At 44.9% G+C, this 26,327-nt stretch overlaps 1 protein-coding gene across 1 annotated transcript in view; it reads right to left on the reverse strand.

Moving 5' to 3' along the window:
* The window catches only part of pappa2 (pappalysin 2), a 177,985-nt gene that overhangs the window by 127,341 nt on the left and 24,317 nt on the right, over positions 1–26,327 (reverse strand). The window contains exons 10-14 of the mRNA XM_080778846.1: positions 13,563–13,711; positions 9,276–9,415; positions 6,464–6,617; positions 4,071–4,266; positions 1,329–1,498 (exon numbers count right to left, since the gene is read on the reverse strand). Of these exons, the coding sequence (XP_080634972.1) occupies positions 1,329–1,498; positions 4,071–4,266; positions 6,464–6,617; positions 9,276–9,415; positions 13,563–13,711 (809 nt within the window). The remainder of the gene's footprint in view (positions 1–1,328; positions 1,499–4,070; positions 4,267–6,463; positions 6,618–9,275; positions 9,416–13,562; positions 13,712–26,327) is intronic.

Consider the following 26,327-nt stretch of genomic DNA (forward strand, 5'->3'; position numbering starts at 1 on the left):
TGTGTGTGTGTGTGTGGGGGGGGGGGGGGATCGTAGCTGAGGGCAATTATCATTTAATGATTTTCTGCTTTAGCGTTGCACGCACCTTAGAATCACAGGGGGAACAGATGGGTGGGTGGGTGTGTGTGTGTGTGTGTGAGCATGCGTGCGTGTGTATGCATACAAACAAGCATGTGTATAGAACTTCATCATACTGACCCCTTGCACATTCAAGTGTTTATAGCAAAGGGTTCAGGCAAAGGAAACGAAAAAAAAGGTATACGAAAAGGTGATGGGTCACAGTTACAGCATGAGGGGTTCTCAACGTTTTGGGCTGGGGACCCCCTCTGGGGAGGGACCCCCGCTATAGGGACCCCCTCTGGGGAGGGACCCTCTCTATAGGGACCCCCTCTGGGGACCCACGGAAATGCTCGGTCTCGCGACCCCACTGCTGACTTGTCCACTGCTGGGGAAATGCATTCTGCATTTTGTATTCCCCACAAAGCTGTTTGGACAAATCACCATCCAGTAATTCAGTACTTCTTATGGTTGCTGTGGAATGAGTGGGGATTTGCTTTATTTTAGTCTGTCATTTCCTCCTTTTCTAAACATTATTGTTCATCACTTCATTATGAACATTATTTTGTTTCAAAAAAACAAACAAAAAAAATATATATTATATTATATTATAAATTTCTATATCGATATTTTTTTTATAATCAATATAGATTATTTATCGCGGGAGGACGTGTCGACATATATCGCAATATCGATATCTCAGCACACCCCATGAATGTATATTGAGGATGCTTTATTGTACCATATTTATTTACCATATTTATATCCCACTTGCATTGTGTTACCATAATGTTATTTACTGTTTGGAAACATGGGGCAAGAGTAATATGACTGTAATATGACTGCGTGTACACTGACCGATATAGCCTGCTCCGGTGTCCAGTAGCCTGAGGTGTGTGTGTGTGTGTGTGTGTGTGTGTGTGTGTGTGTGTGTGTGTGTGTGTGTGTGTGTCTGCTGGGCGAAGTACAACAATGTGCAAACACAGCAGCAAGATTTGTGAGTTGCTGTGATAGGAGAAGGATATCAAATGGAACACAACCACCCTAAAGACTAATCATTGTGTATATTCCTGCACTATACCTGCATTGAGTGACCTTGGTACATAGAATTTGATCTATTGAAGATTCTGACCTTCAAATGTACATCATTTCTGTTTTGATTGTATTGCTGTATTGTTGTATTGTTCTTTCTGCTTTGGCAATGTAAACGTATGTTTTCTCATGCCAATAAAGCCCTTTGAATTGAATTGAATTGTGTGTGTGTGTAGTACCGATAGCCTCCTCCGGGGTCCAGTATCCTGAGGTGTCACAGATCCGAGGGGAGGACGCCTCCGTGGCGTACTGGTGGAACACGCCGTCGGGGTCACAGTCGCCGCAGCTCGCCGCGGCGTCAGCTGACGTGTCACCTGACGTGTCACCTGACTCCCGGAGCGACGGCGGCCTGTGGGAGACACCACGAGCTTTGATAAATAAAATAATTGGGAAGAGACAGCAACAATTAGGCTGTATCTACAAGGAGGTACTTCGTAAAAAAGCTATCAAGATAGCAAACGACCTCCTCTCATCCACTCTGCAGGGAGTTCGAACTACTTCCCTCTGGTAGACGGTACAAAGTACCAAGAGCTAACCGTAACATTTTTTAAAATTCTTTCATACCAAATGCCATTAAGGCACTAAATGATACCATGTCTCGCTAGATTTGTTTGTTTTTCCAATGTATCTGCCACTGTTTGTCCTGCACGTTTTTGCCATGTGAAAATAATTGTGTTAAGTGTTGTTGCTGTTGTTGTAACCGTTTGTTTTTTTACTGTTTGAGACCGAAGATGAATTTCCACACGTGGACAATAAATGAAACTAACTAACTAACTAAACTTAAGGATAATGATAATGAACTGTCTTTATATATTCCTGAGGAGCAGTGATTGTATGTGCTCTTTGTGACCTGTGGAGTTGTAGAGGATGAGTTTCATTTTGTTTTCTATTGTCCACTATATACCATGATTTAAGAAACGTTTTATTTGGAGTGTTTTATGTTAAATTGGTTGTTCAGTAATGAAGTTTTTGTTTTTTGGAAATTTCATAGAGAAAGCATGTGGCAGTTACGTTGGAAAACGATGTATCCATGAGTAACTGTCTATTTGTGTATATGTATTATTATATAATGTACAATTTTGTGAGTGTCTTGTAAGCCCGTGCGGGCTGGGCATCTTATGATGTAGGACACTTTAATAAAAACTATATCTATCTATCTATCTATACACCTTTCGAGCTTGTAGGTCTGCTATTTTTGAAAAATCGAAGAACGACTAACACTTTTTAAATCTGATCTCAGGTCAGAATGGGTTAATCAGACCAGTGTGTGTCCAGTGGAAACCTTGTATGAATCTGATCTCAGGTCAGAATGGGTTAAGAGGTTAAACTTAAAGGATTTGTTAAAGGGCCTCTTCACCCCCTTTTGCAACCAGGTCTTATTTTAATGATGTTTGGCAGACAAGAAACACTTTCCTGGGGGGTTTTATGATGTGGGTAATTTGTGTTTTTTTTAGATATTTCAGTATTTCAAAGTGTCCATGCATGTGCTCCATGATGTCATGGATGTCATGGCTCACTTCCTTCCTGGACTGCAATTCCCATAATGCTTTGGTGCACTGCTAGTCCTTGTGGATAGGGGGATGGGCTCTCTTACTGAGACAACATGTACTGTAGTCCAGGAAGTAAGTGAGCCCAGTGTCCATGACATCATGGAGCCCATGGACACTTTGAAATACTAAAATATCTAAAAAAAACAATCTCAAAATCGCATCCAACGACAACCAAATATTTTACGTTTTGCGTCTGAGAGAATAAATGTCATCAGATGGTGGTCGGTGGCTCAAATGCAGAATACATAGTGGGCCTTTTGATAAAACATTAAGGGTTGAAAACCACAGATTTACAGCAGTGGTTTCACAAACGTTTTAGCCATAAAAGGATATCCCCTATTGGCCCGAATATAAGACTACGTTTTTTTTTCCAATGGAAATATCCTAAAAAACAGGGTCGTATTATAATCGGGGACTAGACTATTTTGTGACCAGATTTGACTGAGAGACTGCCATCGCGCAAATTCCAGCTTTTCACCAGATTTTTTTTTCTTTCCAAAATGAGTTTATAGCACAGGCAGACTCTTCACATACTAGAGCATGTCTGAAATAAATGTCAGAGCTGAAATCGACATGTAAATATGAAATAAATGCCCAAACATTTAGCTATGGACCACAGAAGTGAACCTTTCAAGCCTGTTTTCTCAACTCGCTGTTTCTCTGCAAGACATTCTACTCTATAACCCATATCTCCAAAACTGGTGGGTCAAACTGAACAACCAATATGTAAATTTGATGATTCCTTGCTTTCGAAAAAACGAAAATTTAAAAAAAATCCAATGACATTCAATGTTCTTTTTCCACAAATTAATCTTGAAAAATGGGGGTCGTTTTATAATCAGAGTCGTGTTATATTCGGGACAATATAGGGCATAGAAAAATCAACAGAATTTCAAAAATACATTTAGAAAAGAAAACCCTTGAAAGAAGTGACAGTGAAAATAGCCGATCTGCAAGCACACAGCGCGTCGTGAAGCAACGCATTGTGAGCTTGTAGATCAGCTATTTTCACTGGTTTTGGGACCCCGGCCTGGAGAGACGGCAAACTCTTTTGGGTCTCGAACCTAGAGAAGCGTTCACACGCTGCCGAAGTGCGTCCTCTATTGTAAACCACGTGACGGAGATCTCCGTCATCGGAAGGGGAAAGTGTTTAACAGTATTGTACTATCTTTTCTGTAAAGGTTTGCTAGTGTAATGTATTGTATTTATTCTTTTCTTGTCTTGTCTAGTTGTGTTTCATTTGTTGTCTTAATTGTTTGTATGATTATTTTATGTACATTCTAAGTCATTCCTTTGTGACTAAACTGAAAAAGCAATTAAATAAAATAATATGGACCCCCCCCAAAAATCCAGTGGTATATTAAAGTGTACCGTTGGTGGAGCAGTCCGGTCAGAGGAGGCAGCCAATAGATGGAGACGGAATCCGAGCTGTGGCCAATCACCATGGGAGACAGCGGGACGGGGGCGGGCTGCCGGTCCTCGCTCAGCCAATCCTGGTAGACCAGGTCCAGGTAGCAGTGCATGCGGGCCACCTGGTTGGGCGTGAAGTGGTTGGTGCAGTTGTCATCTGAGGAGGGCGGAGTCACAGCAGCATAGGAAAGAGGGTATATGTTAACCCTATGTTTCTATTTCAGTCGTTCTCAAACATTTTAACGTCAAGAAGGACCCCCAAAAATATCTGTAATGCGATTTTTCAAAAATAGCAGATCTACAAGCTCGTAGCGCGGCACTCTGTGCCGTGCTATGAGCTTGTAGATCTGCTGTTTTTCTTTCTTTTTTTTTTTACTTACATTTTTATCCCACAATTTTGTAACCCAGTTTTCTTTTCACCCAGTGCCAATTATCTGCTGTTTTTCAATAGCTAAAGTATAACATAATGCTTGAAACACCAAAAGGGATTCCCGCCCCGGAATGTGTTAAATTAAATGCACTATTGCACATGAAAAACTGGAAAAATACAAACATTGTGGCACTCCATCTTTAAAGCAGTGCTTCAGTATCACGATGTCATGAGCACGCAAGACTTAACCATTATTTTTGCCATTAAACACATTTTTAAACCAAGAAACAATAGCAGCACCATTATGAACGATGGAACCCCTCATTTGTTTTTTGTTTTTTATCTCATCCAAAGGAAAATGCAGGCCAACTCGTGTGTGTGTGCGTGCGTGCGTGTGCGTGAGTGCGTGCGTGCGCCCGCATGCGCGTGTGCGTGTGTCTGCATGTCTTCACGTTAAGCTCTAAATTGCATCGTCCATGTCCTAAAATAAATCAGATTTGTTGACAATGCTCACATCTGTCCCTTGTTTGGAGGGAGGAAGGAAGGCCTGTCTTCACCTCCAATGTCTTCATCATTCTTCAGGGCCCTCCTCACCAATAAGGACCCAATGGTTCTTATTAGAACCACGGGTCCTCACCAATAAGAATCCATGGTTCTTATTACCAACAAAGCCAATAACTTTCATGTCCGTTCCATGATTCTGACATACTGTCAGTGTCCAGCAGAAAACCTCGCATATTGTGGCTCCCAAACTATTTAGACCGTCACCAAAAAGAGAGATGAGATGTTTGCCCGGGACCCAAACTAGTAAAAAAAAAAAGAAATGTTTCAATTCTTCATGAAATTAGGCAGAATTTTTCATTAAATTCAAGACAATGTTTTGCATTTCAGGGGGAAATGTCCCCGGTCCTCACTCTATCTATAAATAAAATGTATTATTATGAATTTATTATTATCTATACCAGTGGTTTTCAACCTTTTTTTAATATCAAGGCCCATAATTTATTCAGCATTTGATCCAGGGACCAACGTTTGATGACATTTAGCCTCTCTTAGACCCAAAACGAATGAATATTTAGTTGTCCACAATTCCATGCTGTTGGCAAACGATGATCGAAATATAACAATTCTCCCACATCGTCTAATTGTGTAGCCTTCTTGTAAGTAATGAATCAATCAATGTTGCTGCAGGGACCACCTAGAACCGCCCCGAGCCGGACCACTCCTCGTTGAAAACCCACGGTTCTGTGCGGAGCCAAGCCAGCAGTCCAACAGTCGAGAGAGGCGAGACGCACTGGTTTCTTTTCCACCCTCTAAAATAACGATGGGAATTATTAACGCTTGGCTTTTTTTTTTCACAGCATAAATGACCCCAGCGGGGTCATTTATGAAATGTTCCGCTGTACGGTTACATGTCGGAAGATGTTATCCACTGTCAATTACAGTTCAACCACATCATGAACCCTTGTGTCCTCTCTTACTGTACAGATCAACCACATGAACCCTTGTGTCCTCTCTTACTGTACAGATCAACCACATGAACCCTTGTGTCCTCTCTTACTGTACAGATCAACCACATGAACCCTTGTGTCCTCTTAGGGAGCCAAAACATCCAGTGGAGATCACAAATGCGTCACGAGATGAGATGTAGATGGTGGAAAAAAAGAATATCCCATGATTCACCCTGCAGTCAATTTGCCTATAAGCTGTATAATCCTCATGCGCGCTATATACTCTCCCTCTGCAAACCTGGGGAGATCCCCGAACTGAGCTCATGATGTATGTGTGTGTGTGTGTGTGTGTGCGTTTGTGCCTGTGAGTGTGCGTGTGTGCGTGCGTGCATGTGTGTGTACCTGTATAACTCATATAGTTGTTGTAAGGCAGGTGTGTGTGTGTGTGTGTGTGTGTGTGTGTGTGTGTGTGTGTGTGTGTGTGTGTGTGTGTGTGTGTGTGTGTGCGCGTGCGTGCGTGCGTGCGTGCGTACCTGTATAACTCATGTAGTTGTTGTAAGGCGTGTCCTGGTAGGTGGTGACGCCACAGGTGTCATTAACGGCCCCGGGGTCGTGGCAGGCCTTAGACTTGGGCGTGGGGGCGGTGTCGGCACACAGGTCTCCTGTCTCTAAGGACGGGGAGGTCTCCTGCACCACAGGGACCACAACATCAGAGATTTAAACACACACAGGTCTCCTGTCTCTAAGGACGGGGAGGTCTCCTGCACCACAGGGACCACAACATCAGAGATTTAAACACACACAGGTCTCCTGTCTCTAAGGACAGGGAGATCTCCTGCACCACAGGGACCACAACATCAGAGATTTAAAACACACAGGTCTCCTGTCTCTAAGGACGGGGAGGTCTCCTGCACCACAGGGACCACAACATCAGAGATTTAAAACACACAGGTCTCCTGTCTCTAAGGACGGGGAGGTCTCCTGCACCACAGGGACCACAACATCAGAGATTTAAACACACACAGGTCTCCTGTCTCTAAGGACGGGGAGGTCTCCTGCACCACAGGGACCACAACATCAGAGATTTAAAAACCCATGTTCAAAGATTAGCACACGTACAGTACAAGCTCACCACGCTGTGGGCTTGTATATCTTACATTTCTTTCAGAAGCACTGTGTTTTCTTTATGTTAAACGAATCAAAAATCTGTTTAAGAGGGGATAGTGCCCCTCAAAATCTCAAAAGGTATTGGGCTTTCACCAGTCATTTCACAAGTATTGCAAAAGCCAATAGAAGGTAGCCTGGCGTGGCTAGACTCATAGCGAGGCTTCACTGATGTTTCCTCCCCGCATATGAGGAAACATCAGTGAACATCAGCTATGAGTCTGGCCGCGCCAGGCTGAATAGAAGGAATGTGCATGAAGTGAGTGTCATAAAGTTAGTGGCAAAGTAAGTTTAATGTCGTTTAACGCAATCAGACTTTTCTGTTTGGATGTATGGGGCTGTCAATCAGATAGGACTTTTCTGTTTGGATGTATGGGGCTAGTCAATCAGATAGGACTTTTCTGTTTGGATGTATGGACTGTCAATCAGATAGGACTTTTCTGTTTGGATGTATGGGCTGTCAGTCAATTCAATTCAATTCAAAGGGCTTTATTGGCATGAGAAAACATACGTTTACATTGCCAAAGCAGAAAGAACAATACAACAATACAGCAATACAATCAAAACAGAAATGATGTACATTTGAAGGTCAGAATCTTCAATAGATCAAATTCTATGTACCAAGGTCACTCAATGCAGGTATAGTGCAGGAATATACACAAGTCAGTCAGATAGGACTTTTCTGTTTGGATGTATGGGGCTGTCAATCAGATAGGACTTTTCTGTGTGGATGTATGGGGCTGTCAATCAGATAGGACTTTTCTGTTTGGATGTATGGGGCTGTCAATCAGATAGGACTTTTCTGTGTGGATGTATGGGGCTGTCAATCAGATAGGACTTTTCTGTTTGGATGTATGGACTGTCAATCAGATAGGACTTTTTTGTTTGGATGTGTGGGCTGTCAATCAGATAGGACTTTTCTGTTTGGATGTATGGGGCTCGTCAATCAGATAGGACTTTTCTGCTTGGATGTATGGGGCTGTCAATCAGATAGGACTTTTCTGTTTGGATGTATGGGGCTAGTCAATCAGATAGGACTTTTCTGTTTGGATGTATGGGGCTAGTCAATCAGATAGGACTTTTCTGTTTGGATGTATGGAACTGTCAATCAGATAGGACTTTTCTGTTTGGATGTATGGGGCTGTCAATCAGATAGGACTTTTCTGTGTGGATGTATGGGGCTGTCAATCAGATAGGACTTTTCTGTTTGGATGTATGGGGCTGTCAATCAGATAGGACTTTTCTGTTTGGATGTATGGGACTGTCAATCAGATAGGACATGTCTGTTTGGAAGTATGGGGCTGTCAATCAGATAGGACTTTTCTGTTTGGATGTATGGGGCTGTCAATCAGATAGGACTTTTCTGTGTGGATGTATGGGGCTGTCAATCAGATAGGACTTTTCTGTGTGGATGTATGGGGCTGTCAATCAGATAGGACTTTTCTGTTTAGATGTATGGGGCTAGTCAATCAGATAGGACTTTTCAGTTTGGATGTATGGGGCTGTCAATCAGATAGGACTTTTCTGTTTGGATGTATGGGGCTGTCGATCAGATAGGACTTTTCTGTTTGGATGTATGGGGCTAGTCAATCAGATAGGACTTTTCTGTGTGGATGTATGGGGCTGTCGATCAGATAGGACTTTTCTGTGTGGATGTATGGGACTGTCAATCAGATAGGACTTTTCTGTTTGGATGTATGGGGCTGTCGATCAGATAGGACTTTTCTGTGTGGATGTATGGACTGTCAATGGACTGTCAATTCTTCATACCCTGAAGAAGGCAACTTCTTGCCGAAACGTTGGAAAAATTATCATCATGCATCATGACTACGAGCTGTGCAGCCTCTTTCCTCTCTCAGTAAAACAGAAAATGTAAAATGTCCAGATCCGACACAACCAAAGATCCGACATGCGGGAACACCGGTCGGACGTGCAGTAACATGCGCTGCTCCGTTCTTGCGGTTAGGGTTAGGGGTAATTGTCGGTCTAATAACACTCGGACCAATAGTATAATTATAATATAGTAATAGTAATAGTCGGAACTAAAGCCTGTACCGTTTCCGGAAAACACATCGATGAGTGCAGACTCGATTTGATTTGTTTCGTTCAAACGTTGTGGATTCATGATTACGTGGCGGTCACAACGCGGTGTGTATATCTACTGTACACCGGCTCTCCTACCTGACACGGGTCGTCACAGGAGTCCCGCTCGCTCACCCCCTTGAAGACGTGGTACAGTCCAAAGATGTGACCCATCTCATGGATCATGGTGTTGTTGTGGCCCACCGTACCAAAGTAGGACGGGTTGAGGACCATCCCACCTGAGACAGAGAAACAAAAAATAAAGGTGTATATTCAGTGATTTCACTTCATTCAAATATCACTTTTTTTCCCTTTTAAAAAAAATAAATAATCCTCCCTACTATAGAGTGTGCTGTCCATATAAGGAGTTCCTCCCTGTCCCTGTCCGTTTTTTTCCCAAATCACCCAAATCACTGAATGCTCCTTTAAATAAGCAACAAAAAAATCCACCATCCAGGCTACAGGCTACATTTGAAAAATCTGGTTCCTTGGATCCCCGTATATGAGAGGATTTGGATTTTTTTTTAACCTTTTTTTTTTTTTTTTTTTAACTTTCTCCACTTTGAGAAACTTTTTTTGCAAGCCCTTTCTTGTGCCCTTTTCATTTAGGCCATGAAGTCAAGTCAACCACCGAGAACCAAATGATGCAAGAGTCAACATTCACACTGCCAGTACATACATTAATCCTGGCTTCATACATTAACCCATTTTGACCGGAGAAAAGATTCTACAGATTTCTGAAAAAAAAACATGTTTCTATATGTCAGTGGTTCTCAAACAGTTTCATGTCAAGGACCCCCGGAAATATATGTATTTGGCCGCTGACCCCCATCGGAACATATTACCGTTCCAGGGACCCCTCCCCCCAGAAGCAAACATTTGAGTTAAAAACATTCACTCTGTAAGAATATATATTCAAAGATTTGCACCACATTTTCACGATTGTTTCAAAAATAGCAGACCCTACAAGGTCTATTTTTAATAACATAATGTTTAAAACACCAAAAGGGGGTTCCCGCCCAAAATGGGTTAAAAATCGCTAATGCAGGGAGCACTCAAACACATTAGCACTCAGCCATAATAGCACGCATGCTGGTATTTACAAAAGAGAAACAGACCACTCCAATAAAAAAGAGAAAAGAAAGAAAGAAAGAAAAAAGCCTAAATATAACGTGACATTTATAGGTAATTAGGAACAAACTCAACCTACATGGAGGCAAAGCACATGCCATGGGAAACAATATCCAAACTCCGTATAATAACGTGATAACAGATAGCCAGGCATATACTTTGTCTCGCATGAGATTTATGGGAAATGGGATCCGAGATGTGGGTTAGCCCATTTTGGACCTATTTTTGGGGGTGAAAAAAAGGCTTCTAAATCCTAACATTTTTCCGAAAAACCCCATGTTTCTATGTCAGTGGTGCTCAACCTATTTCATGTCAAGGACCCCCAGTATTATCTCTATTGGGCCACGGACCCCCCCATCTCAAAATATGTCGTTCCAGGGACCCCCCCAGAAGCAAATATTTTAGTTAAAAATTTTCACTCTGAAATACATACAGTATTCAATGATTTGCGCCACGTTTGAAAGATTAAAAAAATAAATTAAATAGCTAAAGCATAACATAATGCTTAAAACACCAAAGGGGGCTCCCGCCCAAAATGGGTTAGCTGTGGGTTTGACTGTTGTTGGCCTGCTACTAAGAACACAGTGGTGTGTTGCAGAAACCTCAACACAAATATCTCTCTTTAGCCTCCTTCCACTTCTTGACAGCTAGTGATATCTCCCAGAGATACGTACAGTGTACTGCATACATTTTGTGAGTGTAAGTGTGTGCGTGCGTGCGTGCGTGCGTGCGTGCATGCGTACGTGCGTGCGTGCGTGTACAGTACTCTCCTGCCGCGAGAATGTTGATTCCGTTGACTGAAACTAGGACGGAAAAAGGTCTGTCATCTACCTTCTTTTGTTGACGAAAACCAAATAAAAACTACACTATGATGACTAAAGCCAAGACTAAATACAAAAATTACCAAAAGAAAGTGCTAAATGTTATGGAGGGACTAGTGCAGAAGAGATCCAGTAGAACTAAATGTTATGGAGGGACTAGTGGAGAAGAGATCCAGTAGAACTAAAGGAAAATAAATGTTATTCTTGGTTGTGTGCAGGTGTCACTATCCAAAAATAGCGGATCTACAAGCTCACAGCGTGTTGCAGTGCGACACATTGTGAGCTCGTAGATCTGCTACATTCGGCAGCTTGAGTATAAATTCACGGCCCGTCAAAAAATACATTTCAGTCGACTAACATCAACTGTAGAGTTAGTAAAACTAGACTAAAACTAAAACATTTCAGATGACTAAACTGAATGGAATTTGACCAGTAAGACGCGCAAACGCGGGAAGCGAACGCAGCTGAGACCCTGCAGATCATGTCTGTCTGTCTGTCTGTGTGTCTGTCCCGCTGTTACTGTATATGTGGACCTGGCCCCTTTTGTGCCCATATATGGAGCTGAGTGGACCTGGCCCCTTTTGTGCCCATATATGGAGCTGAGTGATTGCTGATGCAACACACTCCATAAGCCATATTTGGATAGCGGGACAGACAGACACACAGACAGACACACACACAGACATGATCTGCTAGGTCTCATAGTAAGTGCTAATTGCATTCGCAACTAAAACCAAATCAAAATTTGCTGTCAAAATCAACAGAAACCAATGTAACCAAACCCAAGTATATGTCCAAAATATGAACTTTTCAGGAAAAAAACAAGACATGATGACATAGTCATATTTGTCAGGTGAATCAAGCGATGATGTCTCCGTTGTGTTCCGGTCTCCATTGCAGATAGTTGTTTTATACCCATCATTGATTAGAATGATGAAAAAACAAGTTGGAGGTTTTGAACAACAGTTTGAGGATCCAATGGTGTTAGGAGGAGTAGTTAGTATAGTAACTCAGCTTCGAAATACATTTAATTGGTTTAATATCTGTTTAATATCCGTAACATACCCATGTCTCGACCTCTCCCCTCTAGCGAAATGGCACAGAAAAAAAGACACCGGGGAGGAAAAAAAATATCAATGTTGATGAGCTATATAGGCCTATACCCCAAAACGGAAAATAAATAAATAAGTAGTTGGGGCTGAAATAAATTGCCTCTTTGTTTGTTTGTTTGGTGGTGGTTGTTGAGCAACCTAATGATTTGACGGAGAAAGAGGCGATATATATATATATATATATATATATATATATATATATATATATATATATATATATATATATGCTGGGAAACGTGAACGCTCTCCCCTGGCTTTTATGTCTAAGATTAAGGCTCCTCGTTAGGCTTGGTTATAATGGCCCAGTGCAGAGAACAATGAACAATGGAGGAGAAGGTAAGAAGAAGACAATGAGCAGACTGGAGAATGACCACGTGGACTAACAGGCTAGAAGGAGAGGTGGGCAACGATGGAGAGGGCTAGTATAGTTCCACACTCACTCAAGAGGGCTACTATAGTTCAACACTCACTCCAGAGGGGCCAGTGGCCACTATAGTTCAACACTCACTCCAGAGGGCTAGTATAGTTCCACACTCACTCCAGAGGGCTACTATAGTTCAACACTCACTCCAGAGGGGCCACGTTGCATATTACTGCCGTATAGCAAACATTTTTGCTATATATTTGATTTTTTTATTGGAATCCAGAAAAATAACCTTTTTATTTAATTTCAAATTAATTTAGTTATAGTTATGTCAACTTTATGAACTGAATCCAAACGCATTGGACATACAAAAGCGGGTCATGTTTGCATTTTTGGAATTTTAACAGCTGAAATCAATAATATATCAGTATTCTGATATTAACCCGAGGGCCCCATTAAGTGAAGGTGGGGGCCACATGTGGCCCCCCCGGGGTCACCAGTTGCCCATGTATGTTTTAGACTCACCCTGGTGGCTGAGGGCCCCCCTAGGGGTCCCAGACCCCCTGTTAAAGTGTGTTTTAGACTCACCCTGGTGGCTGAGGGCCCCCCTATAGGGGTCCCGGACCCCCTGTTAAAGTGTGTTTTAGACTCACCCTGGTGGCTGAGGGCCCCCCTAGGGGTCCCGGACCCCCTGTTAAAGTGTGTTTTAGACTCACCCTGGTGGCTGAGGGCCCCCCTAGGGGCCCCAGACCCCCTGTTGAAGTGTGTTTTAGACTCACCCTGGTGGCTGAGGGCCCCCCTAGGGGCCCCAGACCCCCTGTTGAAGTGTGTTTTAGACTCACCCTGGTGGCTGAGGGCCCCCCTAGGGGCCCCAGACCCCCTGTAGAAGTGTGTTTTAGACTCACCCTGGTGGCTGAGGGCCCCCCTATAGGGGTCCCGGACCCCCTGTTGAACTCACCCTGGTGGCTGAGGGCCTCCTTGGCCCAGGGCCAGGTGGCGGCTCCCGCCAGCTCCTCGCGCGCCGAGTTGTTTGCGAAGAACACGTTGAGCGTGTCTGAAGCGCTCAGGTGTAACTCCTCCTTCAGCTCCTTGATGCTCATGTAGGCCCTGGAGAGAGAGAGAGAGAGAGAGAGAGAGAGAGAGAGAGAGAGAGAGGTCATGTGTGTGCGTGTGCGTGTGTGTGTGTGTGTGTGTGTGTGTGTGTGTGTGTGTGTGTGTGTGTGTGTGTAGAGCAGCGGTTACCAGCTCAGTGGCCTTGTGGTTAGAGTGTCCGCTCTGAAACTGGGAGGTCAGGGTTCAATCCCCGGTTCGATCCCTCATACCAAAATGGGACCCAATGCCTCCCTGCTTGGCACTCAGCATCAAAGGGTTGGATTAGGGGGGGGTCAAATCAACTAATCAAATGATTCCCGAGCGCGGCACGGCTGCAGCTCACCGCTCCAAGAGAGATGGGTCAAATGCGGAGAACAAATTAAACTGCAGTATAACGTGGGTGACAAATCGTACGACTTTGGACTTTTTCCCAAACTTTTCAGTTCGAGAAGCAAAAAGAGAGATTTGATGTTTTTTTTGTGCACGGGACCCAGACTTAGTGAAAAGAGCAGATCTATATACAAGCTCGCAACGTGGCACAAGCCCACGTGTTGTGCTGTGCGCTTGTACTGTAGATCTGCTGATTTTCACTAGTTTGGGTCATTAGGCAAAACGACATCAAACGACATCAACGTCAAATCTCACTTTTTGGGTCTCGAACCGATCGGGCTGATTTTATTTCTTCGTGAAATTACAAAAAAAATAAAAATAAGAATAATTTAATTTGTTTTTAACTAAGGAAAATTCTACCTAGTGTTTCTGAAATGTAAAGAATAATTAAAACCAAAATGAAGGAAACAAAAAAATAAAGGTGTGTATATATATATATATATATAAATATCGAGTGTCAATTTGGGAGTCCCTGGGGATCGAACCACTGAGATATTTTAAAAAAAATAGGAATTTAAAAGATTCCAAAAAGGTAGCACATCCAAAAATTAAACAAGCGGGGGACAAGGCACTCACATTTCCATTTATTTTCATGGGCACACACCAAAAAGGAACGCTGATGCGTTTCGGCTATGCAAGCCTTCATCAGATGCATTCAGATCAAGTGAATTCAAGTCAATTTATACACAAAAAGGGTCAGAGTTGAGATATTTATACCTCACGCCGCGGCGGAGGTATTTGCAGTTCACACACCCCTCCTTTTCCTTTGGATTCCTGAGTTATTACTACCAGTAGCGGAACTGTCTGGAATGTCTTTCGCTTCAACACAGAGTAACCAAAAGATGAATCCGGCGAGAGAACACAATATTAGAGCCACCTGTTTGTTCCCATAAAAACAGTACGTAAGTATGTAAAGTACCCTCAGAGCAGGTGAAAATATCCCTCTGATGGATCGCATGCAATAAATTACACTTAGGTCGGAAAAGGCATTATGAAATCCGCTGTTCACACTTCTTTTATACAGACAGTTCAGATCAGCCCTTCTGCCCAAGAGAGAGAGAGAGGGAGAGAGAGAGAGAGAGAGAGATAGACAGAGAGAGAGAGAGAGAGAGGCAGAGAGCCTCCCTCCCTCACCGTCAGGTGTGGGCAAAAATACTCTGCACGATACGGCACTAAATTAAGACTGATTTATCGCGTTAATATTTAATGCATTTGTGACGGCCCGAAATGGGCCCCCGTCGAGCAGTCTGTTCATCATGACGGCTGTCACTCACTCAACCCTGTCAAACCGGCCTGTTTTAAATTACCTTGATTTCGTCTGGTGTGGAGACAGACAGACAGACGGACGGACGGACGGACGGACGGACGGACGGACGGACGGACGGACGGACGGACGGACGGACGTACGGACGGACGGACGGACAGACAGACAGACAGACAGACAGACAGACAGACAGACAGACAGACAGACAGACAGACAGACAGACAGACAGACAGACAGACAGACAGACAGACAGACAGACAGACAGACAGACGGACAGACAGACAGACAGACAGACGGACGGACGAGACAGAGATGGACGTTCAGTGTTGGACCTGATGAAGACCTAGTCAGTCGAAACATTGCAATTTGTTTGCCTTAAAATAAAGTAAGTCTCGGAGCTCTATACAAACCGGTGTGTGGATGTTCTTTCATGTGGCCAGCGGTGGCCGAACGGTTTGCGGAGCGGTCTTGATATCGGAAGGTCGCTATAGTTCGTATCCCCGGACCGGCAGCACGTTAAAAATTACCACCGGCGCTGAAGTGCCCTTGAGCAAGGCATTGAACCCCTACCATGGAATGTTCTATGAGCAGGGCCTGGCTATACATGTAAACAAGTTCTTGAGCTTAGTCCAGTTATGCCCTGGGTAAACATATATACCTTTCCTTTCCTTTTCCTCTTCCCTGATGTGTGGACGAGCACTCCGGTCCCTGGATGTCCACCGTGTTTACTTCACTGCGTTCAGTCCGATAAAGCGGCGTACTGTATATCTCGGGGCTCGTTGGAGAGACAACTCCCCCACAGAGAGCTGCAACCCGTCCAAGAGTGGACGGCCATAAACCACGGACGAATCCCCGCTGCCCCGCATCCTGACGCATGCACGGAGCGGTTGGTATTTCACTTATTTTTATCTCAGACGCTTGTTTTGTTGTTTTCCGGGGGAGACATTAAAAGCCGACCTGCGTCTTTATTCATTCTGTGACACTCTTGTTGCGTTGCGTGTTGGCGTGACACATTGTCTTTTGAAGTTTTTGGGATCTGGACAATTCATTTTTGTTTGCCGGGCACGGCCTATAGTGCTACGTGCTACGAGTCTTATGTATTTTCTTAATCTATGGACTTGGGAAGGGGAAGGTTTATTGTGCGCTGAAATGGTCGGGTTGTTGAAATCAAATGAATTGACGTGGTTGAACGTTACGTATGTAACCCCGGTGTTAGGAGTTTCTAAAAATATGTTTTGATTCTTTTATTTATTTCCTGAACTGTTGACCTTGGGTTTATGAACTGTGGTGAACTGAGTTGTTTGTTTATTTATGTGGGTTGAATTCCTTCACAAAAAATACTTGGAACTGACTTGAAAAGTTGTTTATAGTGTTTATTTCTCAATACAAAGGGCTTATATTTTATATTTAAGTCGGTTGCAAACTTGTGGTTAAATCCAGATGAAGAAGAACTCATAAAAAAGGAGAAATTATATTTTCTCTGGTAGACAGGAGTCTACCTGGCACCCCATGCTAAAATATAATTTACAAGCGGAAATAAGAAGAAGAATACTATCCTATGATCCTATCATCATCATCATCATTTTTCTACCGCGGTCGAGATCATGAATTTCCCAACGCCACATCCTATACCACACTGTTATAATAAATAAACAGAATACTACGTATAGATATGTTTTTTTGTATATCAGCTTTCTGTCATTTATCATCCATTTCCACAACAATATACAGGAAAACATGGCATATTTTGCACATAGTCTGAATGGTGATTAATCGTGATCACACACACACACACACACGCACACGCACACACTAGTGCTGTCAGAACGAATTTCATAATATGAAAGAAATTCGAATATTAAAAAATATATATATATTCGAAAGCTAAAATTGCCATTCGAATGGAGCTTTTATCATTTATTAATTCTATTTAATATATTTATTTTGTTTTATGTTATTTTATCCGCTCACTAAATGTATTGAGTAACGAATCTACCGCTGTGAAATCTCCACGGCCGCTTCCACTGCATGTGAAAAGGTGCACGTCCGGTCACGTCGCAGAAGAGGTCAATGATTGGCTAACGTAGGGCCAGATTTCAGGGTAAGCCAATCAGAGACAGTCTACAGGGTGGGCGGGCTTACTGGCTGTAACTCTTTTAATCACAGACACACAAACCCTTGTAACACATGCATAGATACGTCTAGTATACTACACAGACAGAAATCGCCGGTAGAACGAAAATCATAATACAGTCTCATGACACAACTTTATTGCACATCTGTGCTTGCCTTTCATCCACGCTTCTATAGCCTTTTAAATCTCATTTCCCATCCACGGGCACAAGCAAAGTGGTATCAGCATCTTCCACCCGATCTGTGGTGTTGTGTCTGACGAGGGTAGCAACTAGTTAGCATGGGAGCTAACATTAGTTTAACGCCAAGGAGTCCTCCTTAATAACACTATGGTACACGGGAGGCGGCCTTTTTTCCGACAGCATTCTAGCCGACGGGGCAACGGTCCGCTCCGCAGCGGGGGGACAATGCTGCGTTTACACGGGCAGACACAGACGAATGCTAATATCATTTGGAGCAGCTACTGTACACGTCTGTTTGCATCAACATGTTGCTGGCTTCACAATGAATGATAGACTTTATCGTTGCGTCTGCCCGTGTGTAATGGTCAGGGTTTCAATGTCCACAGCAGGCAGACCTGTCAAAAACCTTGCACTTCCCAAAACGCACAAGACATGCCAGCCACGTGTATTATTATAGGCTAAATATGAGCTAAAATAAACAATGTAAATATTCGAATATATTCGAAAATTACAAATAATGAAGCAATGAAATTCGAATTGGATTATAGAGGTGAACTGACAGCCCTAGCACACACACACACACACACACACACACACACACACACACACACACACACACACACACACACACGCATATTTTGCACATAGTTTGAATGGTGATTAATCATGATCACACACACACACGCGCACACGCGCACACACACACACACACACACACACACACACACACACACACACACACACACACACACACGCACACACACACACACACACACACACACACACACACACACACACTCACTACCGGTTCAGTCTCTATCTATTTTATGACTCTATGGTTTGAAACCGCGGCCTTTCCGCATGAAATGCATATGCTTGAACCACTACAGTAGGGCGGCCCGCCTCGTTTGGTGTCGACATGAGTGGGAAAACGAGCCTCTATGTTATTCAGTCTCGAGTTGTCCTTTAACACAGTGCTAACCTCCACACTTAACCTCGTTCCCTTCGCCCTGTGGCGCGGTTCGGTTCAGCACCAATGCAGTAAAAGGACTGCTGGTTGGTGTCGTTGGGTTTCCTAAATAGTTCTCCTCTGGGCATCTTTGTTGTACGTATAAATAACACTAATAAAACGTGTATTTTCTTTTTTTTTTAGGCTGTTATTGTTATATGTATCTTTCCAGGGGCTAAAATCACGTGTGTTTAAGATTTAAGATGCTGCATGCGGGGGAAGCCCGCAGTTACGTTGTTCCTGAAACTGGCCAGAGGGTCGTTGGCTCCACGCGTTCAGCATTATCAACCAGCCTCCACGCGTTCAGCATTATCAACCAGCCTCCATGCGTTCAGCATTATCAACCAGCCTCCACGCGTTCAGCATTATCAACCAGCCTCCATGCGTTCAGCATTATCAACCAGCCTCCATGCGTTCAGCATTATCAACCAGCCTCCATGCGTTCAGCATTATCAACCAGCCTCCATGCGTTCAGCATTATCAACCAGCCTCCACGCGTTCAGCATTATCAACCAGCCTCCATGCGTTCAGCATTATCAACCAGCCTCCATGCGTTCAGCATTATCAACCAGCCTCCATGCGTTCAGCATTATCAACCAGCCTCCATGCGTTCAGCATTATCAACCAGCCTCCATGCGTTCAGCATTATCAACCAGCCTCCACGCGTTCAGCATTATCAACCAGCCTCCACGCGTTCAGCATTATCAACCAGCCTCCACGCGTTCAGCATTATCAACCAGCCTCCAACGCGTTTTTTTTAGGCTGTTATTGTTATATGTATCTTTCCAGGGGCTAAAATCACGTGTGTTAAGATTTAAGATGCTGCATGCGGGGGAAGCCCGCAGTTACGTTTTGTTCCTGAAACAGCCAGAGGGTCGTTGGCTCCACGCGTTCAGCATTATCAACCAGCCTCCACGCGTTCAGCATTATCAATCAGCCTCCATGCGTTCAGCATTATCAACCAGCCTCCACGCGTTCAGCATCATCAATCAGCCTCCATGCGTTCAGCATTATCAACCAGCCTCCATGCGTTCAGCATTATCAACCAGCCTCCACGCGTTCAGCATTATCAATCAGCCTCCATGCGTTCAGCATTATCAACCAGCCTCCACGCGTTCAGCATCATCAATCAGCCTCCATGCGTTCAGCATTATCAACCAGCCTCCATGCGTTCAGCATTATCAACCAGCCTCCATGCGTTCAGCATTATCAACCAGCCTCCACGCGTTCAGCATTATCAATCAGCCTCCATGCGTTCAGCATTATCAACCAGCCTCCACGCGTTCAGCATCATCAATCAGCCTCCATGCGTTCAGCATTATCAACCAGCCTCCATGCGTTCAGCATTATCAACCAGCCTCCATGCGTTCAGCATTATCAACCAGCCTCCAACGCGTTCAGCATTATCAACCAGCCTCCAACGCGTTCAGCATTATCAATCAGCCTCCACGCGTTCAGCATTATCAACCAGCCTCCATGCGTTCAGCATTATCAACCAGCCTCCATGCGTTCAGCATTATCAACCAGCCTCCATGCGTTCAGCATTATCAACCAGCCTCCAACGCGTTCAGCATTATCAACCAGCCTCCATGCGTTCAGCATTATCAACCAGCCTCCATGCGTTCAGCATTATCAACCAGCCTCCATGCGTTCAGCATTATCAACCAGCCTCCATGCGTTCAGCATTATCAACCAGCCTCCATGCGTTCAGCATTATCAACCAGCCTCCATGCGTTCAGCATTATCAACCAGCCTCCATGCGTTCAGCATTATCAACCAGCCTCCATGCGTTCAGCATTATCAACCAGCCTCCATGCGTTCAGCATTATCAACCAGCCTCCATGCGTTCAGCATTATCAACCAGCCTCCATGCGTTCAGCATTATCAACCAGCCTCCATGCGTTCAGCATCATCAATCAGCCTCCATGCGTTCAGCATTATCAACCAGCCTCCAACGCGTTCAGCATTATCAACCAGCCTCCATGCGTTCAGCATTATCAACCAGCCTCCATGCGTTCAGCATTATCAACCAGCCTCCATGCGTTCAGCATTATCAACCAGCCTCCATGCGTTCAGCATTATCAACCAGCCTCCAACGCGTTCAGCATTATCAACCAGCCTCCATGCGTTCAGCATTATCAACCAGCCTCCAACGCGTTCAGCATTATCAACCAGCCTCCAACGCGTTCAGCATTATCAACCAGCCTCCATGCGTTCAGCATTATCAACCAGCCTCCATGCGTTCAGCATTATCAATCAGCCTCCACGCGTTCAGCATTATCAACCAGCCTCCACGCGTTCAGCATTATCAACCAGCCTCCATGCGTTCAGCATTATCAATCAGCCTCCACGCGTTCAGCATTATCAACCAGCCTCCATGCGTTCAGCATTATCAACCAGCCTCCATGCGTTCAGCATTATCAACCAGCCTCCATGCGTTCAGCATTATCAACCAGCCTCCATGCGTTCAGCATTATCAATCAGCCTCCACGCGTTCAGCATTATCAACCAGCCTCCACGCGTTCAGCATTATCAACCAGCCTCCATGCGTTCAGCATTATCAACCAGCCTCCATGCGTTCAGCATTATCAACCAGCCTCCATGCGTTCAGCATTATCAATCAGCCTCCATGCGTTCAGCATTATCAACCAGCCTCCATGCGTTCAGCATTATCAACCAGCCTCCACGCGTTCAGCATTATCAACCAGCCTCCATGCGTTCAGCATTATCAACCAGCCTCCATGCGTTCAGCATTATCAACCAGCCTCCATGCGTTCAGCATTATCAATCAGCCTCCACGCAAATCAGCCGTGGTGGAAAAGGCACGTTTTACTTAACCAATTTAGACCTATAAGGACGATTTTACAAAGGCCTTCTAAATCACAACTTTTCTTTTCTGAAAAAAAACCTGTGTTTCTATATGTCAGTGGTTCTCAAACATTTTCATGTCTATATAGGACCCCCAAAAATATATGTAATTGGTCGCCGACCCCCCATCTGAAAATATGTTGAGCAAAGATTTGAGTTAAAATACGTCCGCTCTGAAAGAGTATATATTCAAAGATTTGCACCACCGTTTCACGATTTTTCAAAAATAGCAGATCTACAAGCTCGTATATATATATATATATATATATATATATACACAAGCTTGTATAGTATGTATGCAGTATGCAGTGCATCAATACTGCAGTTACAAGTTACAAGGAAAAGTCCGGAATTCAAAATGTACAAATGTTCAAAAAGTGATAGTAGAAAAGCATTCAGACATCACGCAGAAAGGATGTCCCGTTTCATTTATTTTCATTCTTTGTGGGGAAACATGGATAATACATTTTAAAAAAAAGAGATATTTACTCATGACCCGTAAAGAAATGGGCCCCGGGTCTGGACTGTGGACTGTGTTTGGGAAACAAGTGTGTGAGACACATGAATCCATATTTGGGCAATGTTTCAGCCGTTTCACTTCACCATTAGATCTCAGAACATAAAAGGAAAAACATAAAACATGCATGGAGGTACTTCCTTCCACTGGCAGAGCTCCTAGTGATTAGCAGTGGTGGGAAAAACTACTCATATTTTGGTACATTTTGTACACTTTTTTTATATAACACATTTTTATGCCCCGGCATTTTTTTCAAAATGAAGGCGCTAGAATGCCCGGCAGATGAGATGAGGCCTTCCGTTTTCCTCCAAAACCAGGAGGTATATATATATAATGTTCCGTTTCTACCTCGCACTAATAAGTCTGATCTCTCTTTTTTAGAAACGTGAGCAACAGACAGCAGCCCAGGTGGCTAGTGTAGCGGTCCCGTGCACCTATAGGATGCTGGGCCAGCCTGACGGCGTGCCGCGGGTTCGACTCCCGATCCCGACGACCTTTGCCACGTGTTTTGTCGGCCCGTAAATGAGGAAGTGAACGGCTGAATCAATAAACCATACCTAAAAAAAAGAAAAAAGGTCAAACATCGGCCAAAATGGCAAATAATACAAGAAAGACGATCTACGAAGCTCAGAAGCTCACAACGCCTCGCGTTAAGAGGCGTTGTGAGTGACTGTGAGCTTCGTAGATCTGCTGTTTTTTTCGCGATATTCATCCGTGGAAACCAAGTCAAACTAAAATGCAACAGTATAATGCCTCAACTCCTACCCCGGTGCTTGTCAGAGTGGGGGGTCCCCCCAGTTCAAATATGATTATTTCGGGGGGTCACGCACGGCTTGAAAGGGTTGAGAAGCACTTACGTGGAAGGCCGGTATATCTCTCACTGACGTTGCAGATTTGTTTCTGTTTGGAAGCAACGGGCCTGTCATAACTCACGGGAACACACAGACTCAGATCCAACTAAAAGGGTTCTCAAGTAATAAACCACTAAGTACTCAACCGGACCTGAACAAAATAATATACACATAAATCCATGTGGAGCTCCAGCAGTACCACTAGTACCAACCACCCAGCTGTACTTTGGCCTATATATCACAATAATAAACCACCATAAGCTCAGCAGGCCTTGTGGTTTGAGTGTCCGACCTGAGACTGGGAGGTCGGAGGTTCGATCCCTGGCCCGGGTCGTACCAAAGACTCTGGAAAATGGGACCCATAATGCAACGCCACTCTGCTTGGCAGCTCAGCATCAAGGGTTGGATTGGGGGTATGAGTCCCTGCGACATACTAGCGCCATGTCCAGGGGGTGTACATGAAGCTGCCTCACGCTACAGAAACAGGAGATAGGCTCCTGTGGGCCTCATGGCTACAGAAACAGGAGATAGGCTCCTGCCCCTATGGGCCTCATGGCTACAGAAACAGGAGATAGGCTCCTGCCCCTATGGGCCTCATGGCTACAGAAACAGGAGATAGGCTCCTGCCCCTATGGGCCTCATGGCTACAGAAACAGGAGATAGGCTCCTGCCCCTATGGGCCTCATGGCTACAGAAACAGGAGATAGGCTCCTGCCCCTATGGGCCTCATGGCTACAGAAACAGGAGATAGGCTCCTGCCCCTATGGGCCTCATGGCTACAGAAACAGGAGATAGGCTCCTGCCCTATAGATCTCATGGCTACAGAAACAGGAGATAGGCTCCTGCCCCTATGGGTCTCATGGCTACAGAAACAGGAGATAGGCTCCTGCCCCTATGGGCCTCATGGCTACAGAAACAGGAGATAGGCTCCTGCCCCTATGGGCCTCATGGCTACAGAAACAGGAGATAGGCTCCTGCCCCTATGGGCCTCATGGCTACAGAAACAGGAGATAGGCTCCTGCCCCTATGGGTCTCATGGCTACAGAAACAGGAGATAGGCTCCTGCCCTATGGGCCTCATGGCTACAGAAACAGGAGATAGGCTCCTGCCCTATGGGCCTCGTGGCTACAGAAACAGGAGATAGGCTCCTGCCCCTATGGGCCTCATGGCTACAGAAACAGGAGATAGGCTCCTGCCCCTATGGGCCTCATGGCTACAGAAACAGGAGATAGGCTCCTGCCCCTATGGGCCTCATGGCTACAGAAACAGGAGATAGGCTCCTGCCCCCTATGGGCCTCATGGCTACAGAAACAGGAGATAGGCTCCTGCCCCTATGGGCCTCATGGCTACAGAAACAGGAGATAGTCTCCTGCCCCTATGGGCCTCATGGCTACAGAAACAGGAGATAGTCTCCTGCCCTATGGGCCTCATGGCTACATAAACAGGAGATAGGCTCCTGCCCCTATGGGCCTCATGGCTACAGAAACAGGAGATAGGCTCCTGTCCCTATGGGCCTCATGGCTACAGAAACAGGAGATGGGCTCCTGCCCCCTATATGGGCCTCATGGCTACAGAAACAGGAGATAGGCTCCTGTCCCTATGGGCCTCATGGCTACAGAAACAGGAGATAGGCTCCTGCCCCTATGGGCCTCATGGCTACAGAAACAGGAGATAGGCTCCTGCCCTATGGGCCTCATGGCTACAGAAACAGGAGATAGGCTCCTGCCCCTATGGGCCTCATGCCTACAGAAACAGGAGATAGGCTCCTGCCCCTATGGGCCTCATGCCTACAGACACAGGAGATAGGCTCCTGAGTCCTGCCCCTAAAGGCCTCATGGCTCTGCAAGGGTTACTTACTATATTACAATAATGAAACAAACATAAAGTACGAGCATTGAGGACTTTTGTATATGCATCGTTGAAATTAAACTAAAATCAACTTGGTCAGGCGGTGGCTCAAATCACACCCAAATCTTTTTCGGTACTCAACATTTGTATTGTTTTTTTTATTTTTAACAAAGTGCCAAACAAGGTCAGAGTCAGTCAGATATAGTTCTTTCAGGGAAAGAACCACCCAGACTGCTTTAGCAAACAACTCCACCTTCCAACGGTTTGCTAACCAATGGGGAAAAGTGTCTAGGCCCGTAATGGACAAAATGTCCTCTCTCTCTCTCTATCTCTCTCTTGTTCTCTCTCTCTCTCCTCTCCCTCCTTCCCTCCCTCTTCTTCCCCCTCTCTCTCGCTCTCTTTCTTCCCGTGCCAGGATCCTCCGTGTACCTGGCTATCGCTGCGTGCAGAAACTGGCTCTCGACAACAGATTTGCGTTGTGTGACAGCAACTGGCTCCGCTGAGCCACGGGCCTCCCTTACGTTTGGCCGCCACGGCACCGAGGGGCCTCCCTACGTTTGGCCGCGGGGGGAAGAGGGCCGCAAAGCCTGCGAGCGAATACCTATATACGCAAGAACTCAGCCGGCCTCGGTGTTGTTGGGATATCAAAAAACCCAGACCCCAAACATAAAAATGGTCCGACGTTTTAAATGCCAGCAAAATGTCATCCTCACAATAATTCTCTCTCTCTCTCTCTCTTGCAGTGCAGACGCACGCGCACACGCACACGCACACACAGAGCTTCCAGAAGACCTACAGTGTACTGTCAGTCCATCGGGTCCGGGGTTTACGACGCCGCGTGTCTCCCGTGTATTGGACGTTCATGTTGTTTTAATGGAGGGTCAGAGGCCTAACGGCCCCGGCAGGGATGACATCACAGGCTCATAAGTCAATGGGACTCCCATCCTTTTTTTCCCCTCCCTGTCCGCGCCGCGCTTTGATGGCTTTGATTTTTAGATATATAGGCTGTGTTTTTGAGGGCCCCTCCTATGCAGGTTTAATGTTTGTTTTTAGTTCAATGTTTGTTTAAAAACACCGTTGACGTTATTATTGACAATAAAGATAATTTAATGTTCGTTTTGTCACCGTTTGTTGTAAGACGATGATGTAAGAGTGCCCCTCACTTATTATAATAATAATAATAAATTGTATTTTTATAGCGCTATTCTATGCACTACGTGCCTTTACTCAAAGCGCTTTACAATGGTCCATTCATTCATACATTGGGAGGTGAAGAGGGGAAGTGAGGACGCCGCACAGCGTCCTCACTTCCCACATTCACGCACCAATGGTGGCGAGCTCACACAGACCAACTCACTGGAGGCAGTGTGGGGTTCATGAGTGTCTTGCCCAAGGACACTTCAACATGTGGACAAGAGGAGGAGCCGGGATTCAAACCGCCGACCCAGGGGTCATTGGACGACCTGCTCTACAGCCACAAGCCGCGCCATACTTCACACGGGTGTGATATTTTAGACCAAACGTATACCTGAATAACTGAGTCAATGTTGGCTAGACTTCATTGTTATT

The sequence above is a fragment of the Protomyctophum bolini genome (genome assembly GCF_963924005.1).
Source record: "Protomyctophum bolini genome assembly, chromosome: 12".
In the NCBI taxonomy this organism is placed as follows: Eukaryota; Metazoa; Chordata; class Actinopteri; order Myctophiformes; family Myctophidae; genus Protomyctophum; species Protomyctophum bolini.